This window comes from Oncorhynchus mykiss, chromosome 26 (assembly GCF_013265735.2).
Source record: "Oncorhynchus mykiss isolate Arlee chromosome 26, USDA_OmykA_1.1, whole genome shotgun sequence".
NCBI lineage: Eukaryota > Metazoa > Chordata > Actinopteri > Salmoniformes > Salmonidae > Oncorhynchus > Oncorhynchus mykiss.
This window is the reverse complement of record NC_048590.1, coordinates 42,557,839-42,576,209: the sequence shown is the minus strand read 5'-3', so window position 1 is coordinate 42,576,209 and position 18,371 is coordinate 42,557,839. Positions and strand designations below refer to the sequence as shown.

At 40.9% G+C, this 18,371-nt stretch overlaps 1 protein-coding gene and 1 long non-coding RNA gene across 6 annotated transcripts; one reads left to right on the top strand and one right to left on the bottom strand.

The window, feature by feature from the left end:
* Positions 1–31: 31 nt before the first annotated feature.
* On the bottom strand, positions 32–10,579 carry LOC110526664 (vacuolar protein sorting-associated protein 33B). Of its 4 annotated transcripts, none has more exons than XM_036963655.1 (22): positions 10,453–10,577; positions 9,316–9,460; positions 8,917–8,997; positions 8,726–8,787; positions 7,939–7,988; positions 7,247–7,314; positions 7,106–7,151; positions 6,925–7,019; positions 6,596–6,700; positions 6,165–6,255; positions 5,892–5,969; positions 5,601–5,674; positions 5,412–5,498; positions 5,063–5,153; positions 4,447–4,521; positions 4,265–4,329; positions 3,821–3,875; positions 3,669–3,715; positions 3,139–3,271; positions 2,091–2,164; positions 797–924; positions 32–409 (listed from the first exon to the last, which is right to left on the bottom strand). In XM_036963655.1, the coding sequence occupies exons 2-22, from the start codon at positions 9,409–9,411 to the stop codon at positions 403–405; spliced, it is 1,608 nt and encodes a 535-aa protein (XP_036819550.1). In that variant the 5' UTR covers positions 9,412–9,460; positions 10,453–10,577; the 3' UTR covers positions 32–402. The 4 variants fall into 4 exon arrangements, with proteins under 4 accessions (XP_036819550.1, XP_036819551.1, XP_036819552.1 ...); XM_036963656.1 differs by having other exon boundaries at positions 10,365–10,474; XM_036963657.1 differs by lacking the exon at positions 8,917–8,997 and having other exon boundaries at positions 10,453–10,579.
* LOC118944434 lies at positions 10,520–11,961 on the top strand. 2 transcript variants are annotated; one of them, XR_005039698.1, is made up of 2 exons: positions 10,520–10,896; positions 10,995–11,961. It is a non-coding gene; the product is annotated as an uncharacterized LOC118944434 (long non-coding RNA). The 2 variants fall into 2 exon arrangements; XR_005039697.1 differs by having other exon boundaries at positions 10,523–10,721.
* Positions 11,962–18,371: the final 6,410 nt, after the last annotated feature.

The window sequence follows — 18,371 nt, the reverse complement described above, 5'->3', positions numbered from 1 at the left end:
ATATAATTTATTATAAATCACAGACAACAAATAAAACATCATATTTATTTTGTACTGTGGACAAAAAACAACATTCTTTGTACACCTTTTGCAGTTGGTATAGCACTATGATGGAATATATTCCAACGTCAATCAATTTTTTTCTGAATCAGATCTATCCTAGACAGTGACTGCTTCCAATACAAGACTCTGAATAACAGGTGCAAGCATGTAGCTTGTTGTCATATTGTTGATGCAAATTGTCCAAAAAGTCATCTGTATGTGTCCACATGATGTCTTGGACCACAAGCTGGATGCTTCCATTGGCAATGATAGAAAGACCCCAGGACTCATGCATGGTTGTCCAACATAGACTCCAGAAGTCTGGCACTGTTTGTGATAGCTGTGGTCACCACAATGAATTTAAGACCTAGAAACACCATAGAGATAACACATTATCCACTTTTATTCAACTTGTATTTATACCGAGAATCCCAATTGAGAGCCAAGGTCTCTTTTTCAACGGTACAAAGTAATTATGTAGAACCCGCTTGACCTATATAAAACATGTATTGTAAACTATGTAGCCACCACAATAAATGTATAACCTAGGAGAAATAGAGGTAGAAATAGGGGCATGAATATATCTTTCCTTAGCTCACACCCTCTACATTTTCCCTGTCAGCATTGGGATTCGAACCGGCAACCCTCTGGTTACTGGCCCACCTCTCAAGACTTCTGCTGTTCCCTACATTGGCACACTGCTAAATTTCTAGTACCACCACCTTCCAGAATCCCAATATAAAGCCTTCCTTACCTTTCTCTCTGCCCAGGAAGCGTAGTGCTGAGATCTCTGAGAAGGTGCACCCACAAACTTTTAAAAAAGTTTGAAATATCCAAGAAATGTCGTTCCACTTCATGATTGTGTCCCACTTGTTGTTGATTCTTCACAAAAAAATACAGTTTTATATCTTTATGTTTGAAGCCTGAAATGTGGCAAAAGGTCGCAAAGTTCAAGGGGGCCGAATACTTTCGCAAGGCACTGTATATAAAGAAAATCACTCTTGGTTCTTAGAACCAGGGTTTTGTCAGAAACCTCCGGTAGCCACTAGATACCGTTGTAATAAACAGGTTTCTGTTTTCTTCCTACAAATGTGGCTCAATCTTTTAAATGGTTCAAGATACAAAATATTATGACCCCATTACTGTAAGATTAGACTCTCAGGAACACGTATGTATCTTCTGTTTCTCTCCACAATGCCCACAAGCCACGCAGGACTCATTAAAACAGACTGGACAAGACCAGGCACCAAATCAAACTGAAGATCAGACAACATTATTGTCTGATGATCTTCTGATCTTCTGATACCTTTCCTGGTGCATTTTAGTCACTTCAAACCAGATTTCCTTCAGATTGAAATACTGACAAAAGTACAGTCAGACTGATTTATAATAGACTGTCATAGCCAAAATGTAAACATTTGCCGTTGATAACATTAGTTTTTTGACATGGTGGGGTCAACTTTTTATTTATGTCAAAAACGGGTCGCAGCCAAAATCGTTTGGGACCCTGTTTTATGGCCATTTCACAGCCTAGTCCTGAACTAAAAACACAGTTTCCTGGCCATTTCCCAGCCTAGTGCTGAACTAAAAACACAGTTTCCTGGCCATTTCCCAGCCTAGTACTGAACTAAAAACACAGTTTCCTGGCCATTTCCCAGCCTAGTCCTGAACTAAAAACACAGTTTCCTGGCCATTTCCCAGCCTAGTCCTGAACTAAAAACACAGTTTCCTGGCCATTTCCCAGCCTAGTCCTGAACTAAAAACACAGTTTCCTGGCCATTTCCCAGCCTAGTGCTGAACTAAAAACACAGTTTCCTGGCCATTTCCCAGCCTAGTCCTGAACTAAAAACACAGTTTCCTGGCCATTTCCCAGCCTAGTCCTGAACTAAAAACTAAATTTCATGGAGAATCCAGGATTAGGCTTAATCTGTGTACACGAATCCGCCCTATAATGTTTAGTGAAATTTCATGAAGTTAAAGTAACTCAATACATGGGTATGTTTTTAATATGGTAATTGCTTTGTTAATTAAATTAAAAGACTACATACCAGATTGAGCCTCCTGCCCAAGGCACGGAAATTGCTCTTCTTGGCCAGGGAGGAGAAGGCATCAGTCAGCTTTCCTAAAATAGAACATGTTGAAAGGTTCAAGTGCTGATATTTTGCAGAGCATCTTGTCATTGTCAGGACTCTAAAGTACAGTATATCTATGATGTATATTTTGTGGCTAGTAGTAGTCTCAAAAATGTAAATCACTGTACCCTCACTTGGTTCAGATCAGTCAGTCTCTCACTATTCTTAATTAGCTTAATTTCCTTATCCCAATTCCTTATTACAATGACTTGACAGGTTAAAGAAACCTATTCAGACACTTCATCAATTAGTGGTGGTCACTCAGGAAAGGAAACGAGGAGAAAAACAAAGTAGTTATATACAGCAACGGTATTAGGACCCAGCCTGTATTAAATACAGTAACGGTATTGGGACCCAGCCTGTATTAAATACAGTAACGGTATTGGGACCCAGCCTGTATTAAATATAGTAACAGTATTGGGACCCAGCCTGTATTAAATATAGTAACCGTATTGGGACCCAGCCTGTATTAAATACAGTAACTGTATTGGGACCCAGCCTGTATTAAATACAGTAACAGTATTGGGACCCAGCCTGTATTAAATACAGTAACAGTATTGGGACCCAGCCTGTATTAAATATAGTATCAGTATTGGGACCCAGCCTGTATTAAATACAGTAACAGTATTGGGACCCAGCCTGTATTAAAAACAGTAACAGTATTGGGACCCAGCCTGTATTAAATACAGTAACAGTATTGGGACCCGGCCTGTATTAAATATAGTAACAGTATTGGGACCCAGCCTGTATTAAATATAGTAACAGTATTGGGACCCAGCCTGTATTAAATACAGTAACAGTATTGGGACCCGGCCTGTATTAAATACAGTAACGGTATTGGGACCCAGCCTGTATTAAAAACAGTAACAGTATTGGGACCCAGCCTGTATTAAATACATTAACGGCATTGGGACCCAGCCTGTATTAAATACAGTAACGGTATTGGGACCAGCCTGTATCTGACCTGCGGTTTTGTCGTTGACCAGTTTGCCCACTCTGCTCTCCATGACAGTGAGGGTCTCTCCAGGCTGCTGCTCCACCAGCAGGCCTAGCTGCTTCAGGTTGGAAAACGTCAGTAGGTGTTCAATGCCATAACTCTGAGAGAGGAAATAGGACACAGAACTATGTAACAAGGAAAAGGCTCCAACAAAATAACAATGGAAATACAAAGATACAGAAGGAATCCAGTCTAAATGCACATTACACTGACAATGTTACACAGTAACACACTAGCGAGCAAAATTTGGTCTGGGATGTCATCATTTTGTGGTTGTAAAATGGTTGGTTGTATAGACGTCTTTTATCCTGACAACGTCAAGATATCTGGGACTGGGAGAGGTCATTTTTCTGGTCACAAATTTTTTTTTTTCTTCCAACTAGTACACGACATGACCATGACATCACAAAAGATGTCAGCCTGATATCATTACAACCAGTTTTTCCCAACCAGTACTAGATATCATTTAAAACAATACCTATGATACCAGAACCCACCTGTAGAAACTGGGCTTTTAATGACCGATAATCTTTGGGAAGGAGGCCTGAAGGAAAATATAAACAGCTGATTTAAAAGGACTAAGAATCTTATCATGAGATAAATTATATTTTCATGTGTTTGGTTAAAAAACATCTCTGTGAAGTCTCACCGTTTTCTGTGAGAGACAGCAGACAAAGGAGTCTCATACTTTCCACCATAGAGACCTAAGGTGGATGATAACACAATAAGGTGGATGATAACACAATAAGGTGGATGATAGCTTCCTCCAGGTTTACAGTTTGATGTGGTTGGAGAGAACAATTATAGTTATAAAGGAACAATTATGTGCCAGGATGATTGATGAACACAACCAGTAATATAAATCTTATTTGGCCGATTTAGCACTATGATTACCTGTATGCATGTAGCATTCATAGAAATGTAATGAATAGAATGGGTTTGGAGGCTCTACCCCTGGCAATTTGACTGGTAAACTCATGGGTACACTCAGAATGGCTGCCAGTCCACCCATTATGACACCATTGACTTGAATGGAGACGCCCTTTCTATTCATTATATTTCTATGGTACCATTATCTTCCAAACAATCTCACCTGTCTATTGATATGCTCCTCTATGTAGGAAATACATTCACGGATTTCAAACCCCTCCAGTAAGGCTGTCGGGTGGGGAAATAAGTATCAGTTATTATGCAATGCAATGCAGGAAATGGGATTCATATGGGGAAAAAACATATGCCTCAAAGTACAGTATAGCCTATGTAATGTAATATTACAGTGCTCTGTCTTCAACAGCTCTTGGAAGTCCTGCTTTGTTTTCTTCTTCATCATCGACTCACTGGCACCAATATCTGAAGAGAGACATGTCTTTTTAAAGGGATACTTTAGGATTTTTGCAATGAAGCCCTTTATCTACTTCCTCACAGTCTAATGAACTCATGGATACCATTTGTATGTCTCTACATCCTGTATGAAGGAAGTTAGAGGTAGTTTCTCGAGACAATGTTAACTAGTGTTAGCGCAATGACTGAAAGTCTTTGGTATCTCATAGCATACTAGCAGTTACCATAGACGGTCTAAGGCTGCATCGCAGTGCTAGAGGCATCACTACAGACCCGGGTTCGATCCCAGGCTGTATCACAACCGGCCGTGACCAGGAGTCCCATAGGGCGGCACACAATTGGCCCAGCGTCGTCCGGGTTAGGGGAGGGTTTGGCCGGGGTAGCCCGTCATTGTAAATAAGAATTTGTTCTTGACTGACTTGCCAAGTTAAATAAAAACAAAAAATAAATTGCGCTAACACTAGTTAACAACTTCCTTCAAAATGCACGCAGACATAAAAATGGTCTCAACCAATTCATTTGACTCTGGGGAAGTAGACTCAATACTCACGCAGACTGAGGAGCCGATGCTCCTGTTTTAACCCTTTCAGCTCCTCCGACACAAACGTCTTCATCTGTTTAATGTCCATTCCACTACGCTTCTGTAATGACAGAGACGGAGAGAGATGAATAATCGTCAAACATGAACTTCTACTCTTTGATGTAAAGAAAGCTCTAAGAGGACATTTAAGACAAATATTATACATCCACGTAGGGCAACACTTCAACAGGGGGGAATTGTTGGAAATTATAAATGTGCTGTCAATCAGCTTACCATACCTAGCAAATAAAGGTAAACAAATAGATTGGAAGCACAAAGGCCCATATAGATGTAAATATGGTCAGAATGAAACACTCACATCATATGCAGTCTGGAGGTTTCGGGCCTTTTGACTTAGGAAGCCAAACACCTGGGAGAAATGCTCGTTCCTGATCTCGTTAAAAACCTGAGATAGAAGCACGTACAAATTCCAGTGAGACTGTCATCCTTAAACCAGTGATGGGGAAATGATATCAATTCAACCGTGTTATACTTCTAAAAGGCCAACCTTATCTTGAGAGTTTAGCATCACTTTTATACTCTTGTCAGAGGAGGTGACATCTGGACAAAACTCCACACATCCTATAGGACAAAGAGCTGGATTAAAATTCCATACAGACAATGGACATGCAATGAGATCTTAATGCCATTTTATGCATTGTAACTGTAATGGTATACAGCAATAAGAGGCTTCAGTGTGTGTGGTCCTTGACTAGGACACAATATATAAAGACCACATTATTTGCAGTATAGCTATTTCAAAGTAGGGACTGTAATCAGAGGAAATATCATTGCTTACCACATTTAATTCTGAAAATATCATCGACAAGTCCTTCATAGACAACCTGGGAACACAGAGGAGTCACAAGGTCCACATCTGCAAAGAGAGAAAACATTAGTATGATATCAGCTATTATTATGACAAGTATCACCCTATTGTTATACTTAAAGGAGAATTCCATTCCAAATCCACATTTTCATACGTTAGTCTGATTTAAAATGTAAAAAAATGAGAGCAACAAATAAGACAAACGTCACAACTGCCGTGATTCACAGTTCAAGAAAGATCTACCTCTGTCAATGAGAAACACATTTCCGATCTCCGCTTGAAGCGCTCTCTGTTCCCCCTCCTCCACCTGCTCCCTCCACGATTCATACGCCATCTGAACCGGGCAAGAGACCAGACATACTGTTAACACATACTCTATGAATCTCGTCTAAATCATGGTGTTTGAAAATCTAAATCATCTGTACCGGTGCTGATTTCTGACTGTGTCTGCATTCAACAACATACAGCTCTACCTTGATGAACACGACAAAGACTGGTTGGCTGAAACATAAACAGACTGGCACCCATAATAAATCATTCATTCAGTACCATCTAGAATCATAATCCCAGATGTATTTTAGCTTTGTTTTAATTCAGTATACAAGGCAGCTAAACGCTGAATTGCGGTATACAAAAGTACATTAAAGAGTGTTGATGTACTGAGCTGATCTTACCTTGGAGCATCGTCCGATCCCATACACCTTAGAGAAGGGGCCGTAGACAGAGTGTAGGAGATGCAGGGCACTACCCGCTGTTCTCACCCAGCGCTGGTCTCCCTCCTGTGGACACACAGGTCATGCTTGTTAGCAAAATAATTAGCACTATGAATATAACCACGCTAGTCCCAGTACTAGGTTGTTAGTTATATGCCCAAATGTGTTACTAATTTGTTATTACCCTGTACCTGCTTACGTAACTACATGTAAATACATCATTTTTGCATCATAAAGTGGGACTGATATTCCTAAATACAGCTCCCATCAGCACTACTGTCTATCATTACCAAGAAGTAGTCTCTGAAGAATTCCGGAAGCTCCAAGCTAATGATGTCATCGTCCAGGGGCAGGAGGTAGAATGACCACTCGTCAGTAGTCACATCTTCACAAGGGAGTGAAAAAGTGTCTGTTAACGTTCAAACATCTGGAATACCAAAATATGAATATGAAATATCAAAAGACACCTACCACCAAAGATTCCCTGCTCCTCCAAAAGGTTCTCGCATGCATAAAACTGTAAGAGACACGGAAAGCGAGAGAAGAATGAGTAAAGAAAACAAATATAATTGTTTTATTGCAGAGAGTATACAATAACTACATAATAATCACCTTCTGAGGGCTAAATATGATCTTGTATCTTCTGAATCTCCCAAATGCTTTGTCTGCATTGACCACATCTGGAAAAAGAAACCAATTTGTCAGTGGATATAAGAAACAGCCACGAACCATCCTGTATAACTGCCCATACAAACCACCTGGGAAACGGCACTCTACTCACTGCTGTCAGACTGTATAATAACTCTACCTCTTTAATGATTTCCCCCCTCAATTTTTTTGTTGTTTTACAATCACATTTTAATATTTCAATTTCCATTCTAAAAAATGTCCTGTAATGTTTCAAGTGTTCTGTATTCTATTTATGTAATGTATTATGTGTTATGTATTTAAATGAGTGTTTTGCAATTATTAGTCATGTAAATTTTGCATTTTTTCAGTTGATCTGTGAGCAAGAATAAATCAAACTCATAACAGAGTGATTTCCTTCATTGTCTTCCCGATCAAGGACATTAAATCAGAAGCCTTTGTTTGCACAGTAACACAACGTACTCCAGAAGCACTGTCGATAATACCACTGATCCAGAAAAGACAAGGCATTTCAAAGTCTGGGACGACAGTAATACAGTCATTCATTTCTCTGGAAGGGACTAGCGTTGCTAACTTAATCTTTCACTGCATTGGCATCCCAAGAATTACACTTTAATGACATACAATATGAATCAGGGTGCCACCATTCTACTTACCACATATCCACTTGACAGTTTTTATTCTTGGGCGGATCAGGAAGCATAGTCTGTCAAGGAAGGCACATTGTTATGGCGGTGTTACAACATTGTTATGGCTGTGTTACAACATTGTTATGGCTGTGTTACAACATTGTTATGGCGGTGTTACAACATTGTTATGGCTGTGTTACAACATTGTTATGGCGGTGTTACAACATTGTTATGGCTGTGTTACAACATTGTTATGGCTGTGTTACAACATTGTTATGGCTGTGTTACAACATTGTTATGGCGGTGTTACAACATTGTTATGGCGGTGTTACAACATTGTTATGGCTGTGTTACAACATTGTTATGGCTGTGTTACAACATTGTTATGGCTGTGTTACAACATTGTTATGGCTGTGTTACAACATTGTTATGGCTGTGTTACAACATTGTTATGGCTGTGTTACAACATTGTTATGGCTGTGTTACAACATTGTTATGGCTGTGTTACAACATTGTTATGGCGGTGTTACAACATTGTTATGGCTGTGTTACAACATTGTTATGGCGGTGTTACAACATTGTTATGGCTGTGTTACAACATTGTTATGGCTGTGTTACAACATTGTTATGGCTGTGTTACAACATTGTTATGGCTGTGTTACAACATTGTTACGGCTGTGTTACAACATTGTTATGGCGGTGTTACAACATTGTTATGGCGGTGTTACAACATTGTTATGGCGGTGATACTTGTTCCTCCAAGACAATAAAAGAGAAGCAGATCTATGGAACTACAATCGGATTTGCTACTTACTGATCTGAGGTGCTGACAATGGGTTTGTGTTCCACTTTGTAAAGCTTGTCCACATCATGTTGCTACAAGGAGAAGGGTGACAAAGATTGTATAGGACTGAACCTCATTGTAACCTGGTAAACTGATATATGTAAGGACATGCAATCAATATGGTATACAGCAATATTCAGAAACATAACAATGACATGTACCTTTAGTGTTGTGACATTAGCAATGCGGTCTAGGGGGCTCATCAAATCTGCCTCAATGAACAGGTCCTTCCTCCCAGGTAGCTTTAAACCAGGGGAGTAAAAATGCAGTATGATGATGAATATACCTAATCAATCCCCAGAAGAGGAATTTAGGATTGCTACCAGCAGTAGAGACTAATATACATTAGAGAAACATAGAGGGACGCTTTCCCAGGCACAGATTAAGCCTATAGAATCTCAATTGAAACAGATTTTTAGTCCAGGACCAGGACTGTCTGGGAAACTGACCCAGGCTTTACACCTTTAATAGGATCCATGACTTGTGTGAGTACTTGTGGATAATGAGACACAAGATAATTGATAACCTGAGTGGGGGGAAGATGAGTGGAGTAGTCCTACCTGTTCCAGTAGGTAAATGAGCTGGTCCCTGGCCAGCCTCTTGAGCAGAGAGAAGTCAGGGAGCTCAGGGGCATCTCTCCTGACACTGTGAGCCATGGGGCCTGAGGTGGAACAGAGTGACACACCTGCCCAACCATTCACCTCCCTGGAAAATACAATCCAGCTGTGATGGGCTACCCACTGGGCACACTCTAATTCAATTAACACTGTTTCCACGTCATTTCAATTAAATTGAACCAATGTGGAATATACATTGAATTGACTTATTTGCAGAGTGGGTAGCTTCACAATGACAACGAGCTAGCTAACGTTAGCCACCTAGCTAGAATTCGCTAGTAATATATTGTATTTTTTGCAAATTCCTAAAATATAATATGAATTATAATTTGTCAAATATCATACGAAATGGTTGATGGACATCCACAAATTAATGCATACCATACGAAATATAACTAATATAACTAAATGGAATGTCTCGGATTTAAATACAAAATAATAAGAAATGATCTGAGACCAGGTGCCCCTACACACACACACACACACACACACACACACACACAGCAGTGGGCTCTGTCTATTGTGCTGACAATGCAGCATAGATACAGATTTTGTGCCAACCTGTCACTCAATCATTTTAAAATATTTTTATATAGAGACATTACAACAAAAACTGAAGGGGCACAAGTTTCAAGTGAGGGGGCTAATCCTTTTGGCTAATCGTGGAACAGGGCCAGCTACAGTTTAGTGTATATTTTTTATTTGAACAAATTATTTCTCACTGAAATGAAATATACGTTTCGAAAACCGGGTTGAACGCGATTATTATTCACTTTTCTAAACGTTAAAACAGAGCGTCGAATTTTTGTTTACATTGAGACAAATGCGGGTTTAACACCTGAAACCCTGAAAACCAACATACAGAGAAGAGTTTTCGAGAGCTAACGTTAGCATACTGTAGTTATCAGCTGATTTAGTAGTCACACCATGATTAACTGTAAATGGCAATAAGGACGACGACAGTCATTAAAACCAAATGTATATACCGTTACCTTATAGGTTATTGGACGATTTTGACGATTTAAAAATGTAAAATAAACAAAAAATGCTCTATCAATTTTAGCTAGCTATGAACATTACCTTGGTTTGTTTCCGGATGTGCGGATGGGATGTTGCGAATCTTTGTTTCACTACGAACAAGTAAATAGAGGGCACCGTATCTCAAGACATGACTGGAGAGAACAACTGTTTGGAGAACTGTACCTAGTCAATGCACTTTGCTGTTTACAGTATGCAACTTGCTACTATGAGTTCAGATTCGGTTATATTGTTGCAGACGGTGACATTTTCTGCTGAAAACCACCAAGATCAACGGATTAAAGAGCCCAAAGAAACCAACTATCCAATAGGTACCGTAGCCTCTCCCTATTACCTATCAATGATGTAGCTATATAAAAATCATTGGTACTAATGTGGTGGAAAAGTGGATTTTTTAAAGCAAATACCAAGTTGGCAGCATCCAGCACTCACCATGTTTCTTTCCTTTATCCTGAAGATCCTCTTTTGACCATTTAGATGCACCAGGTCCCTAGCAGAGCAAACCTTCCTCATCTTAATTCCAACATCATCACCCGTCTCCATCATAACCATGTTCTCTTCTTTGTTGTTAAATATGTTTACAGGTGTGGACCAAAGACTCAAAAGAAAGGAAAACAAACACAAAACACAAAGGAGAGGACGAAAGAGGTGTCCGGTGGATGGCTGTCAAGTCACCGTCATTCACCTACCTCGTCACCTGCGGCAGGTCCATGAGTGGGGCAGAGAGGAGGCCCAGTCTGCAGTCAACACATTTGGTCTCGGAGCACCAAGCAGACATGGTGACAGCAGCTGCAAGGCTAAAAACAACCATCACTCCAGGCCTTGCCCCATGACAGGCTGTCATGAATTTGTCAAAAGACTGCCAGCCCACCTGAGAAAGCAACACAAGCTTGAAAATAACTCTCCTCTATACAGAGAGCTTCTTACAGCATCACAGAAGAGAAGGTCAAATGTCAATGAATGAATGTTATGATGTTTACTGTGAATAATTATTCTAGCTGATGTATTGAAGTTGAATGAGAAATATGTAATTGAATTGGGACATGATTGAACAAGACAATATTTGGGAAAGGAATAAAGAATGCGCTTGAACTGCCACACAGCAGGCCGACTCAGACATCCTTTCTGAGGCTTGTAACAGATACAGCATAGAAAGACCAGCATCAATTCATATCCGAAGTGGTCACACTCATTTACACACAGACCTTTTTTGTAGGATGTAAACCTTATGTATGTCCAGTGGTGTAAAGTACTTTAGTAAAAATACTTTAAAGTACTACTTAAGTCGTTTTTGGGGTATCTGTACTTAACTTTATTATTTATATTTTTGAAGACTTTTACTCCAATACATTTCCCTGACACCCAAAAGTACTCGTTGAATGCTTAGCAGGACAGGAAAATTGTCTAATTCACACACTTATCAAGAGAACATCCCTGGTCATCCCTACTGCCTCTGATCTGGCAGACTCACTAAACACAAATGCTTAGTTTGTAAATTATGTCTGACTGTTGAAGTGTGCCTCTGGCTTTCCGTATAAAAAATATAAAAAAACATTGTGCCGTCTCAGCTGATTATTATAAGGAATTTAAAATGATTTATATTTTTACTTTTGTTTCCTAAGTATATTCAAAACCAAATACTTTTAGACTTTTATTCAAGTAGTATTTTACTGGGTGACTTTCACTTTTACTTGAGACATTATCTTTTAAGGTATCTTTACTTTTACTCAAGTTTGACAATTGGGTACTGTTAAACCACTGCGGACATGTCTGTTCCTAGAAAACCAGAGAACGCAAATGGCAATGTCAAAATTGATGAGCAAAAAATTTGCTAAACTCAGCAAAAAACGTCCTTTCACTGTCAACTGCGTTTATTTTCAGCAAACTTAACATGTGTATATATTTGTATGAACATAACAAGATTCAACAACTGAGACATAAACTAAACAAGTTCCACAGACATGTGACTAACAGAAATGGAATAATGTGTCCCTGAACAAAGGGGGGGGGGGGGGGTCAAAATCAAAAGTAACAGTCAGTATCTGGTGTGGCCACCAGCTGCATTAAGTACTGCAGTGCATCTCTTCCTCATTTCTGGGGGGAATGGCCCTAGCCCTAGCCCAAGCCCTCACCCTCCGATCCAACAGGTCCCAGACGTGCTCAATGGGATTGAGATCTGGGCTCTTCTCTGGCCATTGCAGAACACTGACATTTCTGTCTTGCAGGAAACCACGCACAGAATGAGCAGTGTGGCTGGTGGTATTGTCATGCTGGAGGGTTATGTCAGGATGAGTCTGCAGGAAGGGTACCACAGGAGGGAGGAGAATATCTTCCCTGTAACGCACAGCGTTGAGATTGCCTGCAATGACAACAAGCTCAGTCTGATGATGCTGTGACACACCACCCCAGACCACGACGGACCCTCCACCTCCAAATCGATCACGCTCCAGAGTACAGGCCTCGGTGTAACAATCATTCCTTCGATGATAACGCAAATCTGACCATCACCCCCAGTGATACAAAACCGCGACTTATCAGTGAAGAGGACTTTTTGGCAGTCCTGTCTGGTCCAGTGATGGTGGATTTGTGCCCATAGGCGACGTTGTTGCCGGTGATGTCTGGTGAGGTCCTGTCTTACAACAGGCCTACAAGCCCTCAGTCCAGCCTCTCTCAGCCTATTGTGGACAGTCTGGGCACTGATGGAGGGATTGTGCATTCCTGGTGTAACTCGGGCAGTTGTTGATGCCATCCTGTACCTGTCCCGCAAGTATGATGTTCAGATGTACCGATCATGTGCAGGTATTGTTACACGTGGTCTGCCACTGCGAGGACGAGCAGCTGTCTGTCCTGTCTCCCTGTAGCGCTGTCTTAAGTGTCTCACAGTACAGACTTTGCCATTTATTGCCCTGGCAACATCTGCAGTCCTCATGCCTCCTTGCAGCATGCCTAAGGCACGTTCACGCAGATGAGCAGGGACCCTGGGCATCTTTATTTTGGTGTTTTTCAGAGTCAGTATAAAGGCCTTTAGTGTCCTAAGTTTTCTTAACTGTGACCGTAATTGCATACCATCTGTAAGCTGTTAGTGTCTTAACGGCCGTTCCACTGGTGCATGTTCATTAATTGTTTATGGTTCATTGAACAAGCATGGGATACAGTGTTTAAACCCTTTAAAATGAAGATCTGTGAAGTTATTTGGATTTTTACAAATTATCTTTGAAAGACAGGGTCCTGAAAAAGGGATGTTTCTTTTTTTGCTGAGTTTATTTCTATTTTTAAGCTGAAATTAAGGTTTCTTGGATAAGCCCAAATAAATATTTACATGCAAGCTTTGGTTACTGTCCTTCTCCACCTGACATTTTCCATCTTTTTGGGTAGAGTTTACTTAGAAGATACACAAGTGATTTGACTGCAGTCTTCCTGTTTAGGTAAGAGTAGTGTGTAGTTGGTATTGTGCGTGTGCACATGTTGAGTAAGGAAAGTTCTCTGACAGGTGGTCCTGGTCCACTTGTGTACAGGTGAGGGCATACTAGGCATCTAATTGGTAGGGCTGGAAATTGCCAGAGACCTCACGATACGATATATCATGGTACTTAGGTGCTAATACGATATGCAGTGTGATTCTATACGTATCACAATTCTATATGTATTCTGATTCAATACTGCAATTTGATTGCCATTAGGCGTTCCAACCACACTGCTGGACAAGAGAACGCCGTGAGAACATAGGTTTTGGATGTAAAAGTGCTCACAACATGTTGGCTAACCATTTAAAAAAAATCAAAAGTAGATGGGCTGTAGGATGATAAATAGCTACATTTTGGCACAGGTAAACCTTACTAACAATAGCTAGCTTTAACAAACAAGAATACAAAATAAAATAATAATTCTAGTCACCGGAAGGTTGCAAGATCGAATCCCTGAGCTGACAAGGTACAAATCTGTCGTTCTGCCCCTGAACAAGGCAGTTAACCCACTGTTCCTAGGCCGTCATTGAAAATAAGAATGTGTTCTTAACTGACCTGCCTAGTTAAATAAAGGTTAAAAAAACAAGAGTGAGTCCTAGGGGGGAGAGAGAAATGTAGAGGCTATCTAATACACTAACTAAAAGTCTGTACAACATATATTATTACCACCGTGTGCTCTGTGTGTCTATGTAAAACTACGGGTCAAGTCAATGTAATTAGTATTAGTAAACTTGTTACTATCATTGTCCTGCTCTTTATATATTTTTGTAATATAGCAGTAAAACTGCTAAGTGCTGGAGGACATTTGTAAGTCCTATTAGTTTGCAGGATCAATCTAAATTCAGATATTTATCTTGTATCACATACATTGCATCAGTTTCCTTTTGAATCATCAATACTGAAAATCAAAGGGTTCTTTGGCTGTCCCAATAGGAGAACCCTTTTTTACTCCAGGTTGAACCTTTTTGGGTTCCAAATAAAAATCTCAAAAGTATTAGTCCACATCCCAGAGCCTCATTAAATGTGCATGAGAGCTTTTCTGTGCCGAAGGACTTAACATTGGCTGTGATGTGGGTGGGGGAGGGTGAAGGTTAATGAATCCTTTCCTCTGTGGAAAGGGTTCTACATGGAACCAAAAAAGGGTTATTCAAAGGGTTCTCCTATGGGGACAGCCAAAGAACTGTTTTAGGTTCTTGATAGCACCTTTTTATCTAAGAGTGTAATGAAAGAAATGTATTATTTATCTTATTGCTTCACCGACATAGTTCATCACAACTCACTCTATACAAGTCACTTATATTAACATAGTCAGGGCATTCTATTTCAGTTTTGTTATTGTAGGAAGACGTTAAACGTGTATATCAATCTAAAGTTTTGTCCTATTTTGACAAGTTAATCATACATGCAGGTAGAACTTGCAAAACATTTATGATGACATCATATGCTATATTACACGTATGTTACTATATTCCACACCGACATTTGAGGTTAAAAATGTGTAAGGGCATATGGTCAAGAAGATGAACTCTTTCTCTACTGATTCTCTGTTGGAGGGATTTACATGTCAGCTTTGGTTAAAGTTTATTCTGGTTCTTTGGACCGTGAGATTTTCCGAAGCTCCTGGGTAGTTTGCTTAGAAACTGCAGGAGTTATTTGAAGGGCCCTTATAGTAAGGGCCCTTACTATATTGTCTTTCCCTGAATCCTCACATCCCTTTTCTTCTCCTTCTGCTCAAAACCATTGGAGGAGAAGATCCAAGGTTGTCCGCAGGGGGTTTTGAGAAGGATACGAGGTAAGAGAATGTGAGGAATCAAGGACAGACAATTAAGAAAGAGCCCAGTAGAAAAAATATAAGCAGTCTAATTGGTAACCTGAGAGTACAGGTGATGTAACAAGGCACTCTGATGGTGTGGTGGGGCCTTTTCTCATTTGGACAAAAGTACGTCCTGCACCCTCTCTCCTCCGTGACCCTGAGATGAAGAGATGGGAGGAGGCTCTGGAGTACTGCAGGGATCACTACACCGACCTCCCCAGCCTGCTCTCTAAGACTGAACATCTCCAGGCCCAGAGCAAGATGGAGGGTGCCCAGACCGACCATGTGTGGACGGGTCTGATCTTCCTGGCCAGAGAATGGCTGTTGGTGAACGGGGACCACCTGGAGTACCAGGTCTGGACCGGCGCCCCACCTAATACCTCCATGGTGGGACCCTGACCAGAGATGAAGAGCAATGGGGAACCAGGAACTGTGAGGAGAGGAGGAACTTCCTCTGCTACAGAGCGTGAGCCCCAGAGAGAGATATTACTGTAGTAGATATGATCATCTATGTATGTTCTCTACTTATTACTAGTTAACGCTGTCATGACGTTGCCCTCTTTGGGTACAGCGAGCACCATCCCCCTCTCTGTCTCCTACAACTAGGCTGCTGTGGTCAGAGAGGTCGTAAATTCCTGGAGGAGATGATCTCCTCAAGGCCACAGTATAGAGACAGAGTAGAGTTTTCATAGAAGAGAACAAAGGAATTTCTTCCACCTCACAGAACTTGAGGTCCGAACAACATTTATGTTCCGGAGAAGGTATAAAAGATCAGTGAAGAATCCAGCTGGTGCAATTTTGTGGGGCTCATGGGAGACAATACAGCCACATTACCATAACGTTGTTTATATAATAGCCTCAGATATGAGGTTTACATCTAATTGTTGTATAAGATGAATGAGTGATAATGATACTGTTTGTAAAATTGTGTAATGTGATTTTGGACTGTTTAATGAAGGAAACTCCAATTCCCTTTTGAGTTTAACTAAATCAGAGGACCGCCCATGAGCCCAGTTCGGACCTTGCGTCATGAGACAGCCTTTTCTGCAACTCCCGAATAAAACCCCCACTTTGAGAATTTCTGAACAGACCATGTTTCTCTCAATTACTAGAGGACAAAGGTTGCAGACCAGCTTACCTCAATAACGAGAGGGCCAAGGTTGAGACCAGACTGCTGAATCTTTTAACCATCCCACGTGGTTAAACTCTTAGACTATCGATACCCACAGAATAAGAACAAGTCTTTGATATTAATTACTAGTCTGCAGCTAGGAATTCGGTATCATTGAAGGGCAAGACCGACACCTGCCGAAACATCTATTCTATAACAACATCGCTGAATGTTACTCTGAAGTATCCATTCTGACCACGGCAGAGAGAGAGAGACGGACAATTCTACAAAAGAAACAAACTTTTCAACAGCGATCAAGACGACACACTGAGCGTAAATATATACAGTGGGGAGAACAAGTATTTGATACACTGCCGATTTTGCAGGTTTTCCTACTTACAAAGCATGTAGAGGTCTGTCATTTTTATCATAGGTACACTTCAACTATGAGAAACGGAATCTAAAACAAAAATCCAGAAAATCACATTGTATGATTTTTAAGTAATTAATTTTCATTTTATTGCATGACATAAGTATTTTATACATCAGAAAAGCAGAACTTAATATTTGGTACAGAAACCTTTGTTTGCAATTACAGAGATCATACATTTCCTGTAGTTCTTGACCAGGTTTGCACACACTGCAGCAGGGATTTTGGCCCACTCCTCCATACAGACCTTCTCCAGATCCTTCAGGTTTCGGGGCTGTCGCTGGGCAATACGGACTTTCAGCTCCCTTCAAAGATTTTCTATTGGGTTCAGGTCTGGAGACTGGCTAGGCCACTCCAGGACCTTGAGATGCCTCTTACGGAGCCACTCCTTAGTTGCCCTGGCTGTGTGTTTTGGGTCGTTGTCATGCTGGAAGACCCAGCCACGACCCATCTTCAATGCTCTTACTGAGGGAAGGAGGTTGTTGGCCAAGATCTCGCGATACATGGCCCCATCCATCCTCCCCTCAATACGGTGCAGTCGTCCTGTCCCCTTTGCAGAAAAGCACCCCCAAAGAATGATGTTTCCACCTCCATGCTTCACGGTTTGGATGGTGTTCTTGGGGTTGTACTCATCCTTCTTCTTCCTCCAAACACGGCGAGTGGAGTTCAGACCAAAAAGCTCTGTTTTTGTCTCATCAGACCACATGACCTTCTCCCATTCCTCCTCTGGATCATCCAGATGGTCATTGGCAAACTTCAGACGGGCCTGGACATGCGCTGGCTTGAGCAGGGGGACCTTGCGTGCGCTGCAGGATTTTAATCCATGATGGCGTAGTGTGTTACTAATGGTTTTCTTTGAGACTATGATCCCAGCTCTCTTCAGGTCATTGACCAGGTCCTGCCGTGTAGTTCTGGGCTGATCCCTTACCTTCCTCATGATCATTGATGCCCCACGAGGTGAGATCTTGCATGGAGCCCCAGACCGAGGGTGATTGACCTTCATCTTGAACTTCTTCCATTTTCTAATAATTTTGCCCACAGTTATTGCCTGCTCACCTAGCTGCTTGTCTATTGTCCTGTAGCCCATCCCAGCCTTGTGCAGGTCTACAATTTTATCCCTGATGTCCTTACACAGCTCTCTGG

Bases quoted from the DNA above. Each gene is read 5' to 3' on its own strand.
- LOC110526664 (XM_036963655.1), bottom strand. From the start codon at position 9,411: ATGGCTCACAGTGTCAGGAGAGATGCCCCTGAGCTCCCTGACTTCTCT. The intron at 5,154-5,411 runs GTGAGTGTTTCA...CTGTCATTACAG, and splicing joins ACCTCCAGACTGCATATGAT to AAGCGTAGTGGAATGGACAT. The intron at 4,522-5,062 runs GTGAGTATTGAG...GTCTCTCTTCAG, and splicing joins GCATCGGCTCCTCAGTCTGC to ATATTGGTGCCAGTGAGTCG.